Source organism: Empidonax traillii, unplaced genomic scaffold (assembly GCF_003031625.1).
Source record: "Empidonax traillii isolate 1590-97213 ecotype Southwest subspecies unplaced genomic scaffold, ASM303162v1 scaffold8:size5222938, whole genome shotgun sequence".
NCBI lineage: Eukaryota > Metazoa > Chordata > Aves > Passeriformes > Tyrannidae > Empidonax > Empidonax traillii.
The window spans coordinates 2,179,790-2,199,829 of NW_020955201.1; the positions used below are offsets into that span (position 1 = coordinate 2,179,790).

General features: G+C 38.3%; 1 protein-coding gene across 2 annotated transcripts in view; it reads left to right on the forward strand.

Annotated features, from left to right (window-relative positions):
- The window catches only part of TBCA (tubulin folding cofactor A), a 29,462-nt gene extending 15,174 nt beyond the window's left edge, over positions 1-14,288 (forward strand). The window contains exons 1-4 of one of the 2 annotated variants that reach the window (XM_027882650.1): positions 2,690-2,801; positions 4,502-4,631; positions 10,574-10,660; positions 13,134-14,288. In XM_027882650.1, coding sequence (XP_027738451.1) covers positions 2,779-2,801; positions 4,502-4,631; positions 10,574-10,660; positions 13,134-13,214 — 321 coding nt within the window. In that variant the 5' untranslated portion in view covers positions 2,690-2,778 and the 3' untranslated portion in view covers positions 13,215-14,288. Of the gene's footprint in view, positions 1-2,689; positions 2,802-4,501; positions 4,632-10,573; positions 10,661-13,133 lie in introns of those variants that run through there. The other variant, XM_027882641.1, reaches the window with a different exon arrangement.
- Positions 14,289-20,040: the final 5,752 nt, after the last annotated feature.

The window sequence follows — 20,040 nt, forward strand, 5'->3', positions numbered from 1 at the left end:
ATTGGATTTTTTAGGTGAGACACAGTGTGCGCGGAACTGAGCCCACCCTTTAATCCTGAGGTTCATCTGCCGGGGCCAAGCACGCTTGGACGGTGGCAGCGAGGTCCTCAGGACGTAGATGGATTGCCTTACAGGGCTAATGAGCTCCATCTGCCCGGGGAGGGGCCCCGACCGGGAATCGAACCCGGGCCTTGGCGGTGACAGTGCCGCATCCTTAACCACTAGACCACCAGGGGCTCCCACTACAGAAGTAGAAACTGGCAAATAAACACAGATAGATGTAAAGCTTAAGTATCCAGATGTGAGAGAGGCAGACAAAAGTTCAAGTTAAATTTAATTCCAAATTAGGCCAGAACACTGAATCTTTTCGTGTTTGATAAAAGTATGCCAACTTGAATGAAGAGTGAATTTGAAAAGTTAGTGTGCAGAGGAGGAGATGTAAATGTGAAAACATAAGTAATGGTAAGCATTGAGCCTTTTGTTTTGGCTAAAATTTAAAATATTTTAAAATGTTCAGTTTAGTGATGTAGATCGCTTTTAGTTTTGATGGCATACACACTTCAGTAAGTGAATAAGCATAAAAACTGTGTTCAATCATACCTCTCCCCTTGCTCCTCATGGAGTTTTGCAGTTCTCATTCAAAAAAAGTCATCTGTCTCACAGGTCGATTAAAATGAACTTTTTTGGAACCTAAAAGTAGCAAAGCAAGTAATACTGTCTGGAATTAAATCAGGTAACCTTGATCAAACAATTAACTCATCCTCTACTAAATCAATATTTGCTGATGCTAATACTGGAGCTAGTTCCAGTAGCTGGAATTACAACCACTGATTTAGTGTCTTTATTAGTAGTAATTAGGCTCCTGTCTTTGCCTAGTACTACTTCTCAAAGCTAGTACTTGGCTTACTTGTAGAAACTGGCCTAGTCAATACCTACAGGACGTGCTCTACACGCCGTTAAAGCTGGTGTGACTCTTATGGTGCGACTCCACAGGGGTTGAACAAGTTCAGGTTGTCATATCCCAGCCCAACTGCTGTGGAGCCACCTCTTCAGGTTATTTTAGCAAAACAATCTTTGATGATGTAAACTCTGTCAAAAGCAGGGAGAATTCCTATTATTGCATAATCAGTATATTCTCAGTGGAATTTTTCTCACAGTACAACTGCAGTGGTGCTTTTGTGGCAGCTTCAGTTCACAAAAGATTCCTGTCACCCCAATAACATTCTGTCCATCCTCAGAACAGTAAGGCACTTAACTGTGACACATTATGAATGAATTTGCTCTGATGCACTAATGTGGTCATGAAGCTCTCTACTAGACCATTTTTTCATTTGTATAATATATTCTTTGTTTCTTGGATCTGATTATGTTATTTTGGATGTTAAATTCTCCTTAAACAATCTGATATAGTCTGATCAGGTTCTTTTGTTTGGGGAAGGGGAAGGATTTTCTTTGGCATGATCTCAGGTCTACAGCAGCATTTCAGTATGTGTTCTGGTCCTGAATTAGCTGATGAGAAATAACTCCTTTATTTTTCAGATACTGAAGGATGGTTTGGTTCAGATCTAGTTTTATGTAATCCAGTATATGCCTAATGAACATAACTAATAAAGTAGGAGATGCAACAGTAAAATTGCAGTAACAACAAATACAGGGATTGATAATGGGATTGCAGTGTTAAAATTACTGTAGGGCATCACGCTACCTTAATATTTCTCTTCAAAGTTATTTATGTTACTCTTGAATCTATACTAGTTAGCAAAAAGCACTCTACTCCCAGGTGTGGGTCCATTATTAGGATTAAAAGATGGATTTTTTTCCTTTGAAAGACAGGACATAAAGAAAATGGTTGTAATGTAGGTTATGGGACTGTTGTTTTTGTCTGTAACCCCCAAACCATCATCAAGGTAAATGGAGAAAATACTCAAATAACCACAAGACTGTGAGGCTATGGTGTAGTTTGGAAATTTTACTTTTCATTATTTTGTATGAAAAATAGTATGGGAAATAATGCATTTAATGGTATGAAATGTAGTGATGAGGAAAAAAAACATTAGGGGATTGTAGCTGATGAACTTGATAGTGCTGTTTTTTTCATTAACATGTGATAACTTTTTTCCAAGTTACTACTAAAAATTATGTCTATCATTATTCACCCAGTAATGCAGGTGCAGTGGTCTTAGTAAGGAATGGGGAAGAGGAAAGACCATGTTACTGTAACAGCCAGTACAGATCAACTGACCTGCAAAACTATTAAAAGTGGGATGATGTTGAGAAAGTCTGGCAGGTGTTGTCTTTACAGACATTTAATATTTTGAGATACATAGCTTTCTTCTCTGAACTACTGTCTTCATCAGCATTGGTGCAGATCCACAGGGCAGCTTTTTGTTTCTGTTAGGCATTTGAAACGAAGTACCAAGACAAAGATTTCTTGAGATATTCTATGTAGATAAATCCACAAATAATCTTTAAACTAATTTTTAAATTCAAAATATTCTCATAAGAATCTTTAGACATTATAGTTGAATTCAGCATTTCCTACATGTAGTTTTTTTTGTAGTGGTTAAGAGCCTTTTTTATTAAACTGTATATTATCTTACCCCTGCTGCAGTTTTTGGACAGGAGGCTGTTATCAGTGATCTAACTTTTTACTGTAATAGAAGCAGATTAACACAGTCACTTGGTTTAATTGCAGGTTGGCAAAAGAAAAAGTTATGTATGAAAAAGAAGCAAAACAGCAAGAAGAAAAGATTGAAAAAATGAAAGCTGAAGCATGTGATGATTATGGAATTAAGAAGCAGGTAACTATCCTAAACCTTGTTTTATAAGATCCTTCTTTGTTTTCATTTAATCCCTAAATAGAAGAATCTCCTGTCCCTTTTCTCAGACTCCTGTTATATAAGTACTAGACAAAAATCCTGTCAATTACAAAAGTCATAATAAGCAGCTGTAGAAACTTCCTTAAACCGTTAAATTATAAGGAGACTTCATATGGATTATTACTTAGCACTTTGTGTCAGGATGGGTGTTACTGGTGGACAGTGTGTCTGAGGCCATCATGAGCTCTTTCTCAGAAATACCAAGAACCTGTAGTAAATACATAGTCTGGATGGCTGTAGGTAAACCAAGTGCTTGTTGGTAAGTGCAAATGTTACAGCAAAGTGAGAATGTTTGCTAGTTAATATTAAGATGAAACATTTCTACTCTTGAGGACACTAGTATCCTTTTGGTAAATTCCCAGGTGTCAAAGAAAGGGAGCAGTGGGTATGCAGCTGCTCCTCAAGAGCTGCTGGAGTTTGTAGTGAAGTCACTGACTAGGAAGGGACATGCTGTATTTTCATCTGCTCAAGAATATGATTTAATGTTACTATTACAGTATGACTACATTTTTTCTTGGAAGGTGTCTCACAAGGGTAGTGGTTGCAGCCAGTTGGTACATACTCTTTTGGAAGAAGTGTCACATTTCCTTCTCACTGGGAGGTAGCTAGAGGGAGATTTGTGTTTATCCTTAACAGAAGTGTGAAATGTCCATGTTTCACTGTGGCCTTTATATTCTTTCAGCTAATTATGTTACCTTTTAACTGTGTTTTTTTCCCCAAGTATTTCCCAGATTTTCTCTCAAATCTTTTCAGAAACTAAAACTGTAAATTAAAGTTAATTTCACTTTTTTTAACAGTCTTATGGCATTGTGTTCTAAAACATAACCTATTGGTGTCCTATTTTCATTTTTAAACAGTGGAAGAACTGGTTAAGCAAAACTCAAGTATAAAATTAACAAAAGATATGTAATAGATTGTTAACTTTGTTCATAAAATCTTATGTGTATGAGGGAATAAAGAACTTTTGTTATAAATCAACAAGATAAGTTTCATGGACATCCTGTTAATTAAGCAAGTGTCAGTAAAAATAATTGCAGACATCTTGCTAAACAAAGAAGTATCAGTATTGGTAAAATTTACAGCTGATAAGAACTGCAGCTTTCATCTTTGACAAATCCCAGATGACCACTTAGCAATGAACCACGAACTCAAGCCTCAACACAGCTGCATTCAAAACTTGGGACTTGGAAATGTATAAAAAGAAACATTTACTACATTTTCAGTGTGTGCCTCGGGCGGGGCAATTGCCCCCCAGGCCACCCAGCACTGTTTGCTTTATTATCGCTTGCTTAATAAATTTATCAATGGTTAATTGGAATTGAGTTGTCTAAATTCTTATACTAACTTATAACAAGATAGAAGGCATTTTTAGAGCAAGCTAAACCAACTTTTTTCAGTAAGTTCATATTTCAGTTCATGTGTCTATGTCCTGCCTTGCTTTCATTATGCATTCCTTATTATACAAATAAAGAATTTGTATACAAGAAAAGAATTTTATTTCACAGAACAGAGCGGTCTTCTGCCTCACCACAGACTGAGACTTGAAGATCCTACAAAACAGTAACCTTTCTGAAGATCCGCTGGTGCTAACAAGAACTAATGAATGCAGTTCCCATTTTTAGTGTCGCCCATTCATCAGATTATTTGACTGTACCATGGTATTTCCACAGTGACCTGCAAGATATCATCAAAGTCAAAAACAGTGTTGGCTGTGAACTTCTGCTGAAGTTAAATGTTCCATACTACTTGAAGGTATTCTCAGAGAACAATGACAAAAGCCTTCACAGAAAACAGTGTCCATTCATTCAGAAATTGCTCGATCCACTTTGAAAGCAAGCAACTCCTCCGATGACATCATCACTTCTTATTTGTCTGGAATATCGCAATATTTTAGATTATTAAAAATGTGGAGGCTCAGAAAGAATGTGCACACTTTTCCTAGGATCAAATCTGTTATTCCAAAGAAAGTTATATAGTACCAGGAGTTTGCTAAGAACCATATTTTGGATAAAGTTAAGAGTTTGAGATTTTTTTCAGGAAAAATATCTGTAGTTACACATTTTAAGAATTGGTTTTAGTTAATTTCCAATCTGAATAACTCTTAAAATACAGTTGTAGTCTTTAGTAATAAAAAGTAACATTTTGGGAATGGGAACAAATTCAATAATTTGAGACTACAAGAACAGTTTTAACTATTACTGTAGCTGAAGTATTAGCTAAATGATATATATATATATATAAATAAATATACACACAAATTAATTGAGAGTTCATGGAGAGATGCTTAAAAGCATTACTTTCAGTTTTCTAGTTACAACTCACAAGTAGAACATATGCTTTTACAGTACAGAAGTGAATATGGAAAATTTTCCTTGAAAGTGGATAATGCCATTCCTGCAGCACATGTAGTATTTAGAGTGTGTCTGGTCTGTAATGAGGGATCAGTCACTTTGTTGAACAATAGGGTTTGACTTAGTATTTTTCTTCTGCCTCCTTGTGCAGAGGGGCAATTTGTGGTTCCTGTGGACTTAAGTGTTCTCTAGCTGAGGCAGTGACCAGCAGGGTTGGTTGGCAATTTTAGATGCTGGCCTTTACATGCACTGTCCAGAAAGACTTGCTTAATGAGGATTCAGATTCAATACCAGAAAAACAAAAAGAGTGATCTTCTTGCAATGCTGGTAAATGCTGACCAAGCTTCCATTGTGGGGTGGAAGAAGACTTTGTTATGGTAACAAAATATTAAAATACTTTTGATTTATTCCACCAGGTGTAAATTCTAGTTATGGTTTCTGCACAGTCTTGAACTCTTGACTGGCAGCAGCAAGTAGTGCAGTTCTACCTCCCTGTGGATTTTTTTGTAATGAAGCTTTAGTTTCTACACAGTTGTAACAAGTCTCGATATACGAAGACTTTAAGCAGAACTTCATGATACTACGTTAGCAGAAATTTTTCACACGGTATAATTCAAGTGCTGGCTAACAATAGGAACTTCTATACTGATGTGGTTGTTGTTGGGTCTTGTATATAAATAAACATATTTTCCCAGCTCATGCTTTTATCTTGAGGCTTGTGAGTGTGGAAGAAGTGTGAAGTATCTCCTCAGTGTTTCCTCTCTGTGGGATTGCAGATATACTCTAGTGGTTTTGTTAATTGTAAGCATTTTTACTGATGAATGATAAATTTTCCTTTTTTTTTTGAAAGGTATTCTACTTTTCCAAATTACTTCTTGAGTAATGTCATTTCTAGATGAATTAAAAATCCAGTGGACTTCACATAGAATTACGTATATATAGTATATAAGAATATTTACATCTTGCTAATACAATTTTTTTCAAGTATTAGTGAATTTTCTTGCTTTGTTGAGTGAAACAGTGTCTTCTGAAACAACTAAAATGAAACATATTTGGAAACAGTACATGTTACTTTGGAAAATAATTGTGTAAAATGATAATTTGCTGCTAATCTTTTTACCAGAGGAGTTCTTGCTGAAAGGAACATTGTAATGTTCTATAACTGTTTCATTTTAAATGTCTTTTTAGCCTCAAAGAAATATTCTGGATAGTTCAGTTGGCTTTTTACATTTTTAGCTCTTTCAGAGTTCAAAGTTTCATTTTCACTCATCAAGTAGAGTAAGATTAGATGAAATGTACATTTTCACATCAGTCTCATTATTTTTGTCATTATTTCCCCCTCTAAGAATACATGATCTCTGCTTAATAATATGAACTCTTAACTCTAGATAGATGCTTTTAGGTCTCTATCCTTCTATCAGATGTGGCTGTAATTAGTCAATAAATTCCAAGTGTTTTACAGACTTTCTGTTGAAAGTAGATTAAACCAGTAGTACTTGTCTTAGCTAACAATTATCTGCATGTCTTTTTTTTTTCCTCTTCACCATCCTTTGCCATCTTCGAGTAGATCCATCCTGTTAGGGTTATCTGTGCAACAGTCAGTGGACAAGTGATTATGTGACAGTATTTAAAAGCCAGAATATATATTCATGTGTGTGTATATAATTGGTACATGTATGAGTCATTTACATTTATCGTGGTTATTAGCTTATCTCTTCTGTTTAGACCATTACTCCTGTCATATGAAACAATACTGCCTCTATATCCTGTGACCCAGTAGTTTATCAGGCTGTCCTTCTAAGAGCAAGGAAGGGCAGAGAGCCCTATTGAGGTTTTCTTCTTGTTGTTTTCAAAATATTTGTGGATCTGCATATCTCTAAATCTCTTGGCTAGATCTGGGTCACCTGGGAAAAATCCCCAAATCTACAAACTCTGCTTCTGTCTTTTTGAAGCTGATAAAACTGGTATCCTCACTAATACAATACATGTCAGGCTGAGCAAAATTGCTTGCTGCTACAGGTATCAGCACTCATGTAAAGTAACACTTACTATATTTTTAAATTATCAAAAATTTGTTTCTGTGTAAGTGCTTGGGTGATCCAAAAAGTAGAGAACCTGCCTGATCTAAGCAGCTCTGTTATGTCAAAAGTTAAAACAATGACTTGAGTTTTCATTGTGGAACATCCTAAAATACAAATTGCTGATGTATAAAGCCTGGTCATTACCCCCTCAGCTGTTTCTCACAGGTTTGGCTTATTTTGAATGTGTAAATTGTCTGATTTTAGTAATGGTTCCTATTAAGCAAATGGTAGATGAATCTGTGTGTTTGCATCTGTTCTGTCTTAATCTATCGCTGCAGTCTTAAATTTAAGGAAAACGTAGTGAAAGCTACCCAGTAGTGCATTAAGCACGTACTTCTTTTGACATCTGACCCAATTTACAATTTCCAGTCATGTTTAGGAGTTAGGCGGTATACAACCCAACAGTTAAAGAGCTCCATCACATCTGAGGAAACTGCTTTATTTTGAAATACGCCAGACATCTGTTCCTTTAGTAGAAATAGCTTCAGTCCTGAAAGACAACTAACTAGAAACATGATGGGTTGAAGAACTGGCTTTTTCAGTACACCTGAAGGAAAGGGCATGTCATCCTCACTGTAGACACAAGAGCTCTTTTGGTCCTGTGTGCACTTACTGACACCAAGTTCAATTAGTTTCTCTCTGTACACTTTTTGGTGCTTTGTTGCTTGTCTTAACTCTGTATTTAGATGCACTTCAGTTACTCCAGATTTTTAATAATTCTGTTTGGCATTGTAATTCACAAAAACTTTGCAGATATTTATGATTCTTTGCACAATTAGATCAACTTCGTGTTATAACTTCCTTTATTTTATACTGTCCTGATTTCAGCTGGGACAGAGTTCATTTTCTTCCTAGTAGCTGGCACAGTGCTGTTTTTTTAGTATGAAAATAAATGTTGATAACACACTGATGTTTAATTGTTGCTAAGTACCATTTACCCAAAGTCAAGGGCTTCTTCCTGTCTTGTGCTCTGCCAGTGAGCAGGCCCACAAAAGGCCACAAGGGACCACAGTCAGAACAGGAGACCCAGACTGGCCACAGGGATGTTCCATATTATAGAATGTCCTGCTCAGTATATAAAACTGGGGGAGTTGGCTGGGAGATGCCAATTACTGATTGGAGATGGAATGAGTATCAGCAGCTGGTTAGCAGTTTCACTGAGCAACACTTGTTCCTCTTGTGTTTTGTTAGTCTCTCTCCCTTTTACTATTATCACTACATTTTGTTTCAGTTATTAAATTATTCTTATCTCAGTCTATGAGCTTTACTTTTTTTTCCGATTCTCCTTCCCACCAAGGCAAGGGAAAGTGAGAGGCTGCCTGGTACTTAGTTGCTGGCTGAGTTTAAAACCACAGTCCTTGGTAGCTGGAGGTTGAGTCACCTAGTGCTGGTCACCGGAATTGGAGTAGCTGCAGTGCATGTCACAGGGACAGAAGTGGCTGCAGTGCCTGTCATTGTAGCTTGAGTGGCTGCAGTTGGTGCCTTAGAGTTCAGCCAGAAAGTCTGACAGAATTTTGATAGAATGTGAAGAGCAAACACTTCAGAAAGTCCAGTCCTAAAGCTTATCTAATTATTTGAGCTTTTGACTTTGCTTTACTATGTACCTTTGTAGTGGAATTATCAGCATTACTTGAAAAATGTGGTTTATGCAGAGGTTAAATAATACTGGTTCCACATAATTCCTGTTCTGGTCTTCAGCTGAGTATAGTTCCAGGATTTATCATCATTCTGATTTTTATTTATTATTGCATAACTGCAGGAAAATGTAAACAAAATTCAGATACCCCACTGGATCTCAGTCGGATGCTGTTTTGAACAGAATGACTAGGGTAGATTTGTTCATTTCTCAAAGCAGGCAGAACTACAGCTTACAGATTCTTAGATCCATATGCCTTCCTAGATGGCTCATCTAGTGGCACATATCAAACAAGTTACTACTTTTCATCTCACCTACCAGCTTTACAACCAACAAATATTTAGTAGTGCTGGCTCAAGGAAGTAATTATTGGATATTCTCACTCTTGTAGGTATTCTTTATACAAGACAATTCTACTACATAAAGTAGAAGGCATAATTTCATACAGTTTATGGCACATCTCATTCTATGGATTCACTGATGAAAGTCTAAAACTAGAAACTAAGTTTTTTCTCTCAAAACCAACTTGATGTAAGAACTTGAATACATGACACTTCAAAACATCATGATAATGTCTTACTACATAAGGCCTTCCAGAATGCATAAATACATTCTTAGCTATAGCTTAACATGCTTTCACAATGACCCTTTGGCACAGCAGCACTAATGCTAGAAGGACAGTACAGCATAGGAATGACAGTGAAGTCAGCCATTTAAAGGGAATGCCTTCTGTTGAGGGTTGTCCTCAATGTATTGTATGTTTCATATTTAAATATCTAACAGATTTTTGTTTCTAAATAGTATTACTGAACAACTCTGCACACCTTTCCTTCTCAGTGGTTGGATTTCAGATCCAGAAGTGTTCCATGAAGTAAATGTTCCCTTTTTTAAGACTGAAGTTGTTTTCTTTAGGAGGCAGCAGGATTTTCAGATTCGGTGGGGTGCCAGTTTAGTAATTTTGTTCAAAGTGCATGGTGAGAATAATCTTTCTCCTAAAATGAAGCACAAGGATAAGTAATAACTTTTTATGCATGATAAGCATCAAAAATATGAGCCTGCTGGTCTTTGCTTTTCATTTTTCTTTACCTTTGTCTTTCAGTCAGAGCCTCCTGCAGTCTGCACACAATGTGATCAATAACTCAATAAGTTTTTTCATGCAGTAATTATCTCTATGGGGTATTATCTGAACACTCTTTTTCTTTATTACCTAAAAGATGCAGGAGATATTTATGTAACCAGCTGATCCCATTTTGGATGAAGCTGCTTCATGACAGCAGGAGAAAGTTTGTTTTAAATAGACTTTTTAACAAATGGTGTATGGAAACCTTACCAAGCAGTACTTTTTTCCTAAGGGAAAAATTATTCTAAATACTCTCTTGCACTTAATACTTCATATTTAATTAAGCATAGAGTAAATGGAAGTGTCCTGTAAATTAAAAGAGTTTTAAACAATTATGCTAAGTGAGTGTCTTTTCATAAAAAAGCCTATTCAGAAAATGGGTGCAACTGTTCTGAAGTTCCTAGATAATGACTGGACTGCTGATTTTTCAGAGTAAAAACTTATCTTAAAAGGTAATGTTTCTATCTGGAATACATTCTTATCTCATTGGCTTTTAATTTTCACAGATCGAGATCTTACAGGAGTCACGAATGATGATTCCAGACTGCCAGCGCAGACTGGAAGTTGCACACGCAGAGCTTTCTCAACTACTAGTGAGTATAGCACCATACCCCACTGATCAAGAAGTGCGGCTGTTCCTGGGTGAACTTGGATAAACATGGTTGTCTGCAGTACAACTGCAGCAAATTAAAACTGGATTGAAGAATTACTTTTTATAGGTTCCAAGACCAGAATCCTGTAATATAGCAGTATTTCACTTTGGTAACTGTCTTTGCAGACTTGATCTTCAGTCTATGAAAACTCTGTGTGTTAGAATAGTGGAAGCCATCTTTAATGGAATGTACACTCAACAGTTTAAATACAAAACTGTGAGAACAGACTCAGAATTCCTGTGCTAGTTCCATCACCAAAAAACCCAGGTGGTTTTATAGATAGTGTAGGTGTATGTATTATGCTTATACTGAACTGAATTGGTCAGAATACTTTGCTTACTACTTTTATTATGCTATCGACAAGAAACAAGTCAGATAAGTCCTTGCTGAATACTGCTTTATGGTTTATTGTGAAGTGAGCAGTAGTGTCACGTTTTTAAGATACAAATACCTGCAGGAATGAGAAGTATCTTGTACAAATAGATTAACTGAAACTGTACCAAGTTTGGAGATGATCATGCTTATTTTTAAAAGCTGCCTTCTCATCAAAAATTCACCTACATGTGTAAGTGCTATTGTGGGGCTAAAAATATATGCCCTAAATTAAGCCCCAGACATACTGATGGCTAAAATGCAAATACTTTTTAAATGGAAAACTCAAGGCATCCTGTTCTCAGGTCTTTTGCCTCTACTGTTTTCCAAAATAAATATTTAGTACCTGGCAAGATTTAGGCTTCTTTTGTCATTCAATTAGTTACTTAACAGTTAGACTAGACTTCAGTGGTATGCAGAAGTAGTGCTATTTATTTATAGTGTGCTATGCAAACTTAAGGAATAAGGACAGTTACTATTGTTTTTAAGAATTTGGAAGTCTTTAAGTGTTGCTTTCTGTGCTTAGCTCACCTTCAATGCTTTTATTAAAATTTACTGTATCATAGTGCTTTTTTTCAGTTGTCAATCTACTTAAGCTTATTCCTTGGAGTACTCTCCATCTGACGTTTGTTCTTAATGGTTCCTTGATTTTAAATATTTAACACAGTAAAATAAAAGTCAAATCTACTTGCATTTAACAGGTATTATACTGGACCTTAAGTAGGAATTTACCTGTGCTTTGAGTTTCATAGAACTTGTGTTTTCAAAAATTATGTATCTGTCATTTCATACAGTGGTTTGAATTGGATGACCTTTAAAGGTCATCTAGTCCAACCCTCTTGCAATGACCAGGGACATCTTTAGCTAAATCAGGTTGCTCAGAGGCCCATCCTGAATGTTTACAGAGATGTGGCACCTACCACCTCTCTAGGCAACCTGTTAACAGTGTTTTGCCACCCTCACTGTAAAAAAGTTCTTCCTTATATCTAGTCTGAATCTACCCTCTTTTAGCTTAAACTCATCACCCTTTGTCCTATTGCAGCAGGCCCTTCTAAAAGTCTGTCCCCATCTTTCTTGTAGGCCCCCTCTAAGTATTACAAGATGCTATAAGATCTTCCCAGAGTCTTCTCCAGGCTGAACAGCCCCCACCTCTGAGCCTTTCCTTGTAGGGAAGGTGCTCCAGCCCTCCGATCATCTTGGCAGTCCTTCTCTGGACTCATTCCAACAGGGACTGTCTGGGCTGAGGACCCCAGAGCTGGATGCAGTGCTCCAGGTGGGATCTCACCAGAGCAGAGTAGAGGGGCAGAATCCCCTCCCTTGACCTGCTGCCCACACTGCTTTTGATGCAGCCCAGGATACAATTGGGTTTCTGGGCTGTGAGTGCACATTGCTGGGTCATGTCCAGCCTCTCCTCCACCAGCACCTCCGAGTCCTTCTTCAGCAAGGCTGCTCTCAATTCCTTCATCCTGAACCTGTATTGATACGGGGGGGTTGCCCAGACCCTGGTGCAGCATCTTGCACTTGACCTTGTTAAAACTCATGAAATTCACACTTCTTGAGCTTGTCCAGGTTGCTCTGGATGACATCAGATGTGTCAGCTGCACCACTCCTTGTCCACTAAACTGTCTACCCATCAAATCCATATCTCCAGTTTAGAGATGTTTCCTTTTTTCCAGTCTTAAAGGACTTCACTTGACTGCCACAACTTTACATATATTATGGAGAGGGGCTTGGCAACTACATCAGCCAATTACCTCAGGACTCTGGGAGGCATCGTACTGGGTCCTATAGACTTATGTACATTCAGGTTCCTCAGGTGGTTGTGAGCCTGATCTTTACTTACCATGGGAGAGACTTTCCTCCTCAGGTCCCTATCCATCCACCTAAGAGGTGTGGGAAGAGAGGCTGCTAGTGAGACAAAAACATGGTTACCTCAGCCTTCTCATCTGTTGTTACCAGTTTTTTTCCATAGTTACCTTCTTAAATTTAATCCCACAACGGTTATTTTCAAAGTACTCAAAAATGTTGTTTTTAATTCCAGGAAAATGAAAAAGAATTGGAAGAAGCTGAAGAGTATAAAGAAGCACGTTCCATACTGGAGTCAGTGAAACTGGAAGCCTAGCAGTTTTCCAGTACTCTCTTTATATGCATTAGCACGGGGTCCATTCCATACTTTTATTTTACTATGGTTTTCTTACTATTATTGACTTGCTAAGGTTCCCTTTATGCAAACTGGCCTTTCTCTAACTGCAAGATGCATCAAATAAAAGATGTTCTGAAACATTTGTGTGTTCCCTATTCAGGCAAAATAAATACATTTTCAGTTCACCTCAATTACAAAAAGGAAAAATAAAGCCCATTTATTTTAAGTGTAATAGCTGATATATAGAATTTAATCTGAACAATTCAGGCTAAGAAACAAAGTTTGGTTATGTAAGGGACCAGTAAATACTTCAGAACGAAACAGCATCATAGAATGGTTTGGGCTTAAAGGGTTCCATCTAGTTCCTGCCTCCTGATATGGGCTGTAGAAGCACTTTATATGTGAAATAATTTAAAGCCATTATACCATAACAATCTGTAGTGAAAGAGAATATGGATTAAATGACCCTTCACAGTCACCTGTCTTTTTTCTATGATGCAGTTTTTCTGTAATTTTATCAAGTATGTAATCCTTGTTTATCTTTGAGCCCAAGCCAAATTAAAAGCTGATTCCAAATCTTTCTCATTTGACTTGGATTGATTCATAAAGCCCAATCCACATAATTACCATTGATCAGAAATTCTGTCACTTGAAGAAACAGAATTTAGCAGGTGACTAGGATGCTGTCAGTTGCACCTGCAAGTAACAGTTCTGGACCGAATACTTTTCCTGAAAGCACATTGGCCTAAGTGAGATTTTTTTTTTGAACCAAGCTTAAACCCCAGAACATGAAAGAGACCTGATGGGTAAGGGAACAATACTCAGTCTGCCTGGAAGAGCATTAAAATGTTATGTACAAAAGTTGTGGTTTTTTGAAAGTAGTTTCTCTACAGCAAATAGTAAGCTCTGTTGAAAAACAAGAAAGCTTTTTACATTAGTTTTTCTAGTTTGAAAGTGCTCTGGCATGTTCCTTAAAGGCAACACAAAGCACAGTGTACCTTTTGTGTGGTGCTATATTGAATACTCAATAAAATTTTTTGTTAATTTGCCTGAGTTTGAGTAAACTCCTCTTTCAGTACCTCTATTTGTGTACCTTAAGCACATGAGAGTAGTAAGTCTACTTCCCCATCACTCTTAAGCACTGCTTTGACTGGCTAACACCAAAAGATTTCTGATTTGACTGCAGAATGATCTACTTTTGAAGTGTTCCCAGAGCAGTACTAGACAGGGCTGAGAGGTGAAACCTTTTGTGACACTCTGTTTTCATAAGAGAACAAGCATACCTTCTTACCAGCATTGTGCCCTAGGCATGTAATTGCCAAGCAGACACTTCCCAGCTCATGGCACAAATGAACTGCTGTTGAGGAAAACATCTGTCTTTGAGTACTCATTTCAGCAAGTTTTTTCTATGGACCTGAAAAACTCCAGCCCCGGGAGCTGCTGGCTCACAGGATTGGCTAAGAGCTTTACTTTAACATATAGATATGAGGTTCTTTAATACCTCAAAATAACATCAAGAGAATAAGATACTGACTTGTTTCCAAGGAATTACCTTATTAATTTAGAGGAGTAAATAAGGGGGCTTGGCCAAAGTTCAAAAGGACACCACACAAGCTAGACAAAATGTTCCACCACAGTACTGATGCAGCATATACTATTAATCCAACAACACTGAAGTCAAGGTCCAGGAAGCCAATAACACTTAAATCAAGATCGAATCCCTCCACCCCCAAACCACCTGAAGCATCAAGAAAGGAGCAGAGAAAGAGGAACAGAGGGATCGAGAAAAGAGAAGGAAAAAGAGGGAGAGACAGATTTTAGAGCTACCACAGAAGGCTTGTAGAAGACCAGCTCTCACAAGACCAAGTGGCAGTGCCACAATAGAGCCGGACACATGCCCTTGTTTTATTTGCTCTGGTCTCTATGGCCAACCCCTCCAGCCACTCTGGTGTTCCAGGTCAGAGTGAGAAACAGTGTTCTCACTGTCCCCGCCAGTCCGAGGCTGGGTTGGGCTCCAGGAGGTGTGGTGTGTTCTAGTTTTCCTGGGCTGCTTGACCAGCAGCTATGCTGGGGCTGTCCCACATGGGATCCAGGGGCTGCCATGAGGGATACGATGCCACCCCACCTCTGTTAAGTTCTACCTACCCCTTCTCCCTACACACACACACACTACCCACAAATGGGTTCTGACCCAATATTAATTGATCTGGTGTCTAACATCCCACCCTGTAGGGTCAGAACACCAACCAGGACTAGGTTTAATAATCTCATTCTTGTGGTGCAAGCTGGCAGAGAGAAAGAAGACAGGAGAAAGAGGAAAGTATACAAGAAAATCAGATCAATAACCATGTCAAACCTTATCAATAATCATAAACTAGGAGTTCTGTCAATACAGAGACTCCAGTCCATGCAAATTACTCTCTCACACCTTCACTGGGACAGGTGGCTGGAGTGTACAAAGCAGATTACGTGTCTCAGGTGACAAACTGCAGTCAGCCTGGCAGTAACTCTTCACTTGCAGCCATTGAGTGGAGTATGAGGAATAAATGCTGAGCTGAAAAGGAGTTGTAGGGAGGTGCTGAGTCTGCCAGGTAAAGCAGAATTTAAAATAAAAATTACTGTTCTTCAGAAGAAAGAATACACTCTTCTGGAAAACAAGTCCACAGAAAAATGATGTGCAGTTGCTGAGTACAAAAAATGCAGGTCGGTATGAAAGCTAAACAGAGTTGTGACCTATAGTGGCTGAAGGAAAGTAGCACTGTAATATGGCTTAAGTTGCCAGTCAGAGTTAAAGGCACATGGGACTGAGTACCTACCACATAATTTCCAGGGAAAAGTTTCTTGGTGCAGTAGTTTCCAGGGTAGAATGGTTTCTCGTGCTCACCTAATACTTCTCTGTCCAAGCTGTTTCCTAGCTCCCTGTGATTGCATGAGGGGATGATGATGCTCTTCCCTATCACTCCAAAAGACAAGCATGGTCCGTAGTATGGAAAATTATCCATCCTCACTGATGAAAATCAAGGTATGTTCACACCCGAAACTACTTTCTTGTCTCCAGATGCCTCTGGAAGTGTCTGAGAGGACAGCAGCATGTTTTCAGACTCCAGCATCCTTTAAGAGAAGGGAGGAGCTAACTGTACACAGCTATTTTGGGTTAAATACACATAAAGGATAAACCAAACAGAGCTCCTCTGTTTCCTTATAATAACATCCTGGTTTTGGCAACCCACCATCTATGCCTCAGGTGCAACCATTCAACTGTGCTGCAGTCAATCTCCTACATCGTAACACTCAAGGGTGTATGGGAGAGAATTCAAGTCCTTGGTCTAACTCAAGCAAGCCAAGAGGTTCAGATCAAGGAAAATGCCAAATAACTGGGCAATTTCCTAATAGACTGAAGTCTTCTGAATTAGAACAATAGGTGGCTGCACAGCCTCTTAAGACTGGGCCATTACCAAGAATTTAAAATTGAAATGGTCTGATCACCCCAAAAGGTACAGTTCTGTTCAACTGACCTGTATGACAAAAGAAGTGAAAGTGTGTGTATTTAATATGTGGGTGATACAAGGGTGTTCAGTATCTTCAAGGACAATATTAGAAATCAAAAGGTTTCTAACACACCGGAGAAAGTTTAAAAAACTGCATTCAGCAAGGACATATTTAAATAAGGAAAAAAAACCCCAAATTATACACTGTAGCAGCAAGTTTCTACAACACAAGAAAAAGCAAAAGCTATATGTTTCTGAAAGAAACGTAAGAATTTTAGTGAGTTATATGCATTAACTTAGTTCACAAGACATGGGCAACAACCCTAACACTCCCCTTTGTATTAGAAGTCTTCATCTAGAAACATCATCACTGCTAGAAGCTACCACTGAAGGGTTGAACAAATAAGAAAGATTCAAAGGCAAACACTGAAAACTAAAAAGACTGAAAGATGGTTTCTGCAAAAGAAGGAACAAATCCAGATGTTTTAGCTTAGAAAAATACTGGGGTTGGCAGTGGTAATAGTCTTCTAGCATATACAAGGTTATGGAGGAAAGTAATAAAGTTTTGCTTGGCAGAAAGATGCAATGAGCTTCAGTTACAATGAGGGGAAAAAAAAAAAAAAAGCTGGAAGCATTCTTCCATCAGGAAACAACTAAGACAAATGAAGTGCTGGAACAGACTGCCCAGGAACTCTGCTGGAGATGCCTTCCTAGAGATCTTGACAGGGCAGCTCTGTCACACATGATACAGGGACAGCTGATCCTGCCTCATACTTATACATTAGGGAAAGCATCCAAAGGTGGATAAGCATCCATCCTTCCTTCAGTGGCACTTACCCCTCATTCAAAAATATAAAATATTTGTGACACAGCTGAACTACTGCGAATACAGCGCAGAGGTGATCCCCAGAGCCCCCTCAAAGGAGAGGATGTCAGTGATACATATCAGACCTTTCAGATCTTGACTGCATGTTACAACACAGGATTCAAAGAAGCTGAAAATACTCCTCCTTAATGAAAGGACAAGATGACAATCCAGATGAAGTAATTTTGTTTAGCTTTCCACTTACTATTTGCATTTCTGAACACTCACCACTAAAATGTAATGTCAAATACCTTAAATTACCACTTGTCATTTTATGTTAACTTTGTGCAAAAGCAACTTGCTCGGGGCAAAGATAAGAAGCCAGAAGTTTGAACTGAAGCTGCAATCAGAAGGATGGAACTTGCAAGGCAAGAAGTGAACTGTGGGGCCTGCTGGAAGCAACTACAGGGAAAGTAGCAAATTTTTTTCAAAGTCTCACCCTTCACAAAGAGCAGGACTACAAACTTGAGAGAAAGGAGAAGAAAGCATGTCATTTGCAGCCTAACTATCTTAACAACCCTTCTCCCCTCAGATCTCTCAAGGGTACCTGTTCTTTATGAGGACACCAGGAACAGAAGACAAAACAGAGAACCACTTCTGGGTTCTCTTCCATGTGCAATCTTGGCTATGCTCTCTTCTTAGATATAATAGAGATCCCATGACAAATCCAAATCATGGGCTTAAGACTTTGGAAGAGATGGTGAAAGGGATATGAAACTGTATTTAGAAAACAGGTGGAAGGTGGCAAATTCAACTAGAGTGAAAAAATCAGCTCTTGAACTTCACAGGTTATTTGCTAGCACATCCAGGATCCAGCATTTCAGGGCAAACATCACCAATGTCCAAAATCTAGAAACACTCAACATAAACATTACTTTTAACAGGAAGAAGGAAAACTTTGTTACAACAGTTTTGTTTTCTTATTGTTCTGAAGTTACTGTAGATGTTACATTAGGTGCAAGGAAACTCAATTTCCTCAATTTACATTAGATGCAAAGAGCCTCAATTAATAAGGTTAAACAGAGGCTGAATAGATTGAAAATGGAAAAAATAAGCACATTATTTATGTATCAATTATGACTTGCTCTCTATTTCAACAAAGGGAAATAAAATTTTCTCATCTTTCCTAACAATCCAGAGGCCTCCTCCTGCCCCTGCATAATTAGCGGTAAATTTCACCACAGCTCTCCATAAGCAATCAAAAAGGCTATCTAATTAAAAAAGTAATTAGTTTACACAGATAGATGTGAGTCGGTAGATTAGTTTATGAAAATAAAATGAAATTCCTCTGGATGTTTTTAGTGACTTGGCTTTCTGCTCTTTTACAGCTTCTACACATTTCCAAGGAAGCAGGTTAAAATAAGTAAAAAAACCTTCAATTGTAAATGAAGAGAGTATCTTTCAAAGCCAATTGATCAGATCTGTCAATTTTATAACTTGACCTCTTTTTTCAACACAGAAGATAAACTTCATATTTTTGTGTAAAAATTAATGCCTCCATAAAAGGACTAATGTGTTATGTTTCATTTTCTTGGGTCATTTACATAATACCTACCACCATGTCAGGTAGGCACCAAACTGAACCTGGAAAAGGGAGGTTTGAGTGCTATCACCCAGCACACCATAGGATTTTTAAGAAGCCAGAACAGCTCCTGACACCAGACCTGGCCAAGGGGTCTTTCCCCCAGTCATCCTTCCACCAGCAGAAGCCAAGGGAAACACATAGAGCAGGAATGCAGTTTTCCTCGGGGTGAAGATACATCCTCACACTCCTGCAATTTCTCCAAATGAAGGAAACTCCATTGCATCTTTGTGGTGGCAGCAGGGAGTGTATTTTCACACAGTTGAGCTGGAGGATGTGGGGGACACAAAAGCCAGCAGCCAATACTGAAGGGAAAACAACTGTAACAGTAATCCTTGATGAGAACTAGAAAGCTTTGCCAGGGAGTTAAGAAACTTCTTCCCTCAAAAGCTTTATCATGGCCAGTGCCTACTGAGGGACCTCACCTCCATTAATAAATCAAATACTATTTGTTACCTTAAAATAAAATTGCAGTAAGAACTCTACCGGTACAAGGGAGGAAGCTTCCTTTCTAACAGTGTGAGAAAAAACAAAAAAACTCAACTGTTGCTCTTTGTTAAGCAAATTAAAGAGCTGTAAAATTTTAACTTAAGCTGTTTAAACAGCTGTTTAAGTTTTAAATTAAGAAGGTATAACGGAAACTAAAGTTTTAAACACTGATACCAAAAAACATACAACTACCTAATGGCCAGTCTCTTCGCGAACGAAGAACCGGGGAAGGTCTTTCCACCTTCCAGCCTGCGCATTGGATTTTTTAGGTGAGACACAGTGTGCGCGGAACTGAGCCCACCCTTTAATCCTGAGGTTCATCTGCCGGGGCCAAGCACGCTTGGACGGTGGCAGCGAGGTCCTCAGGACGTAGATGGATTG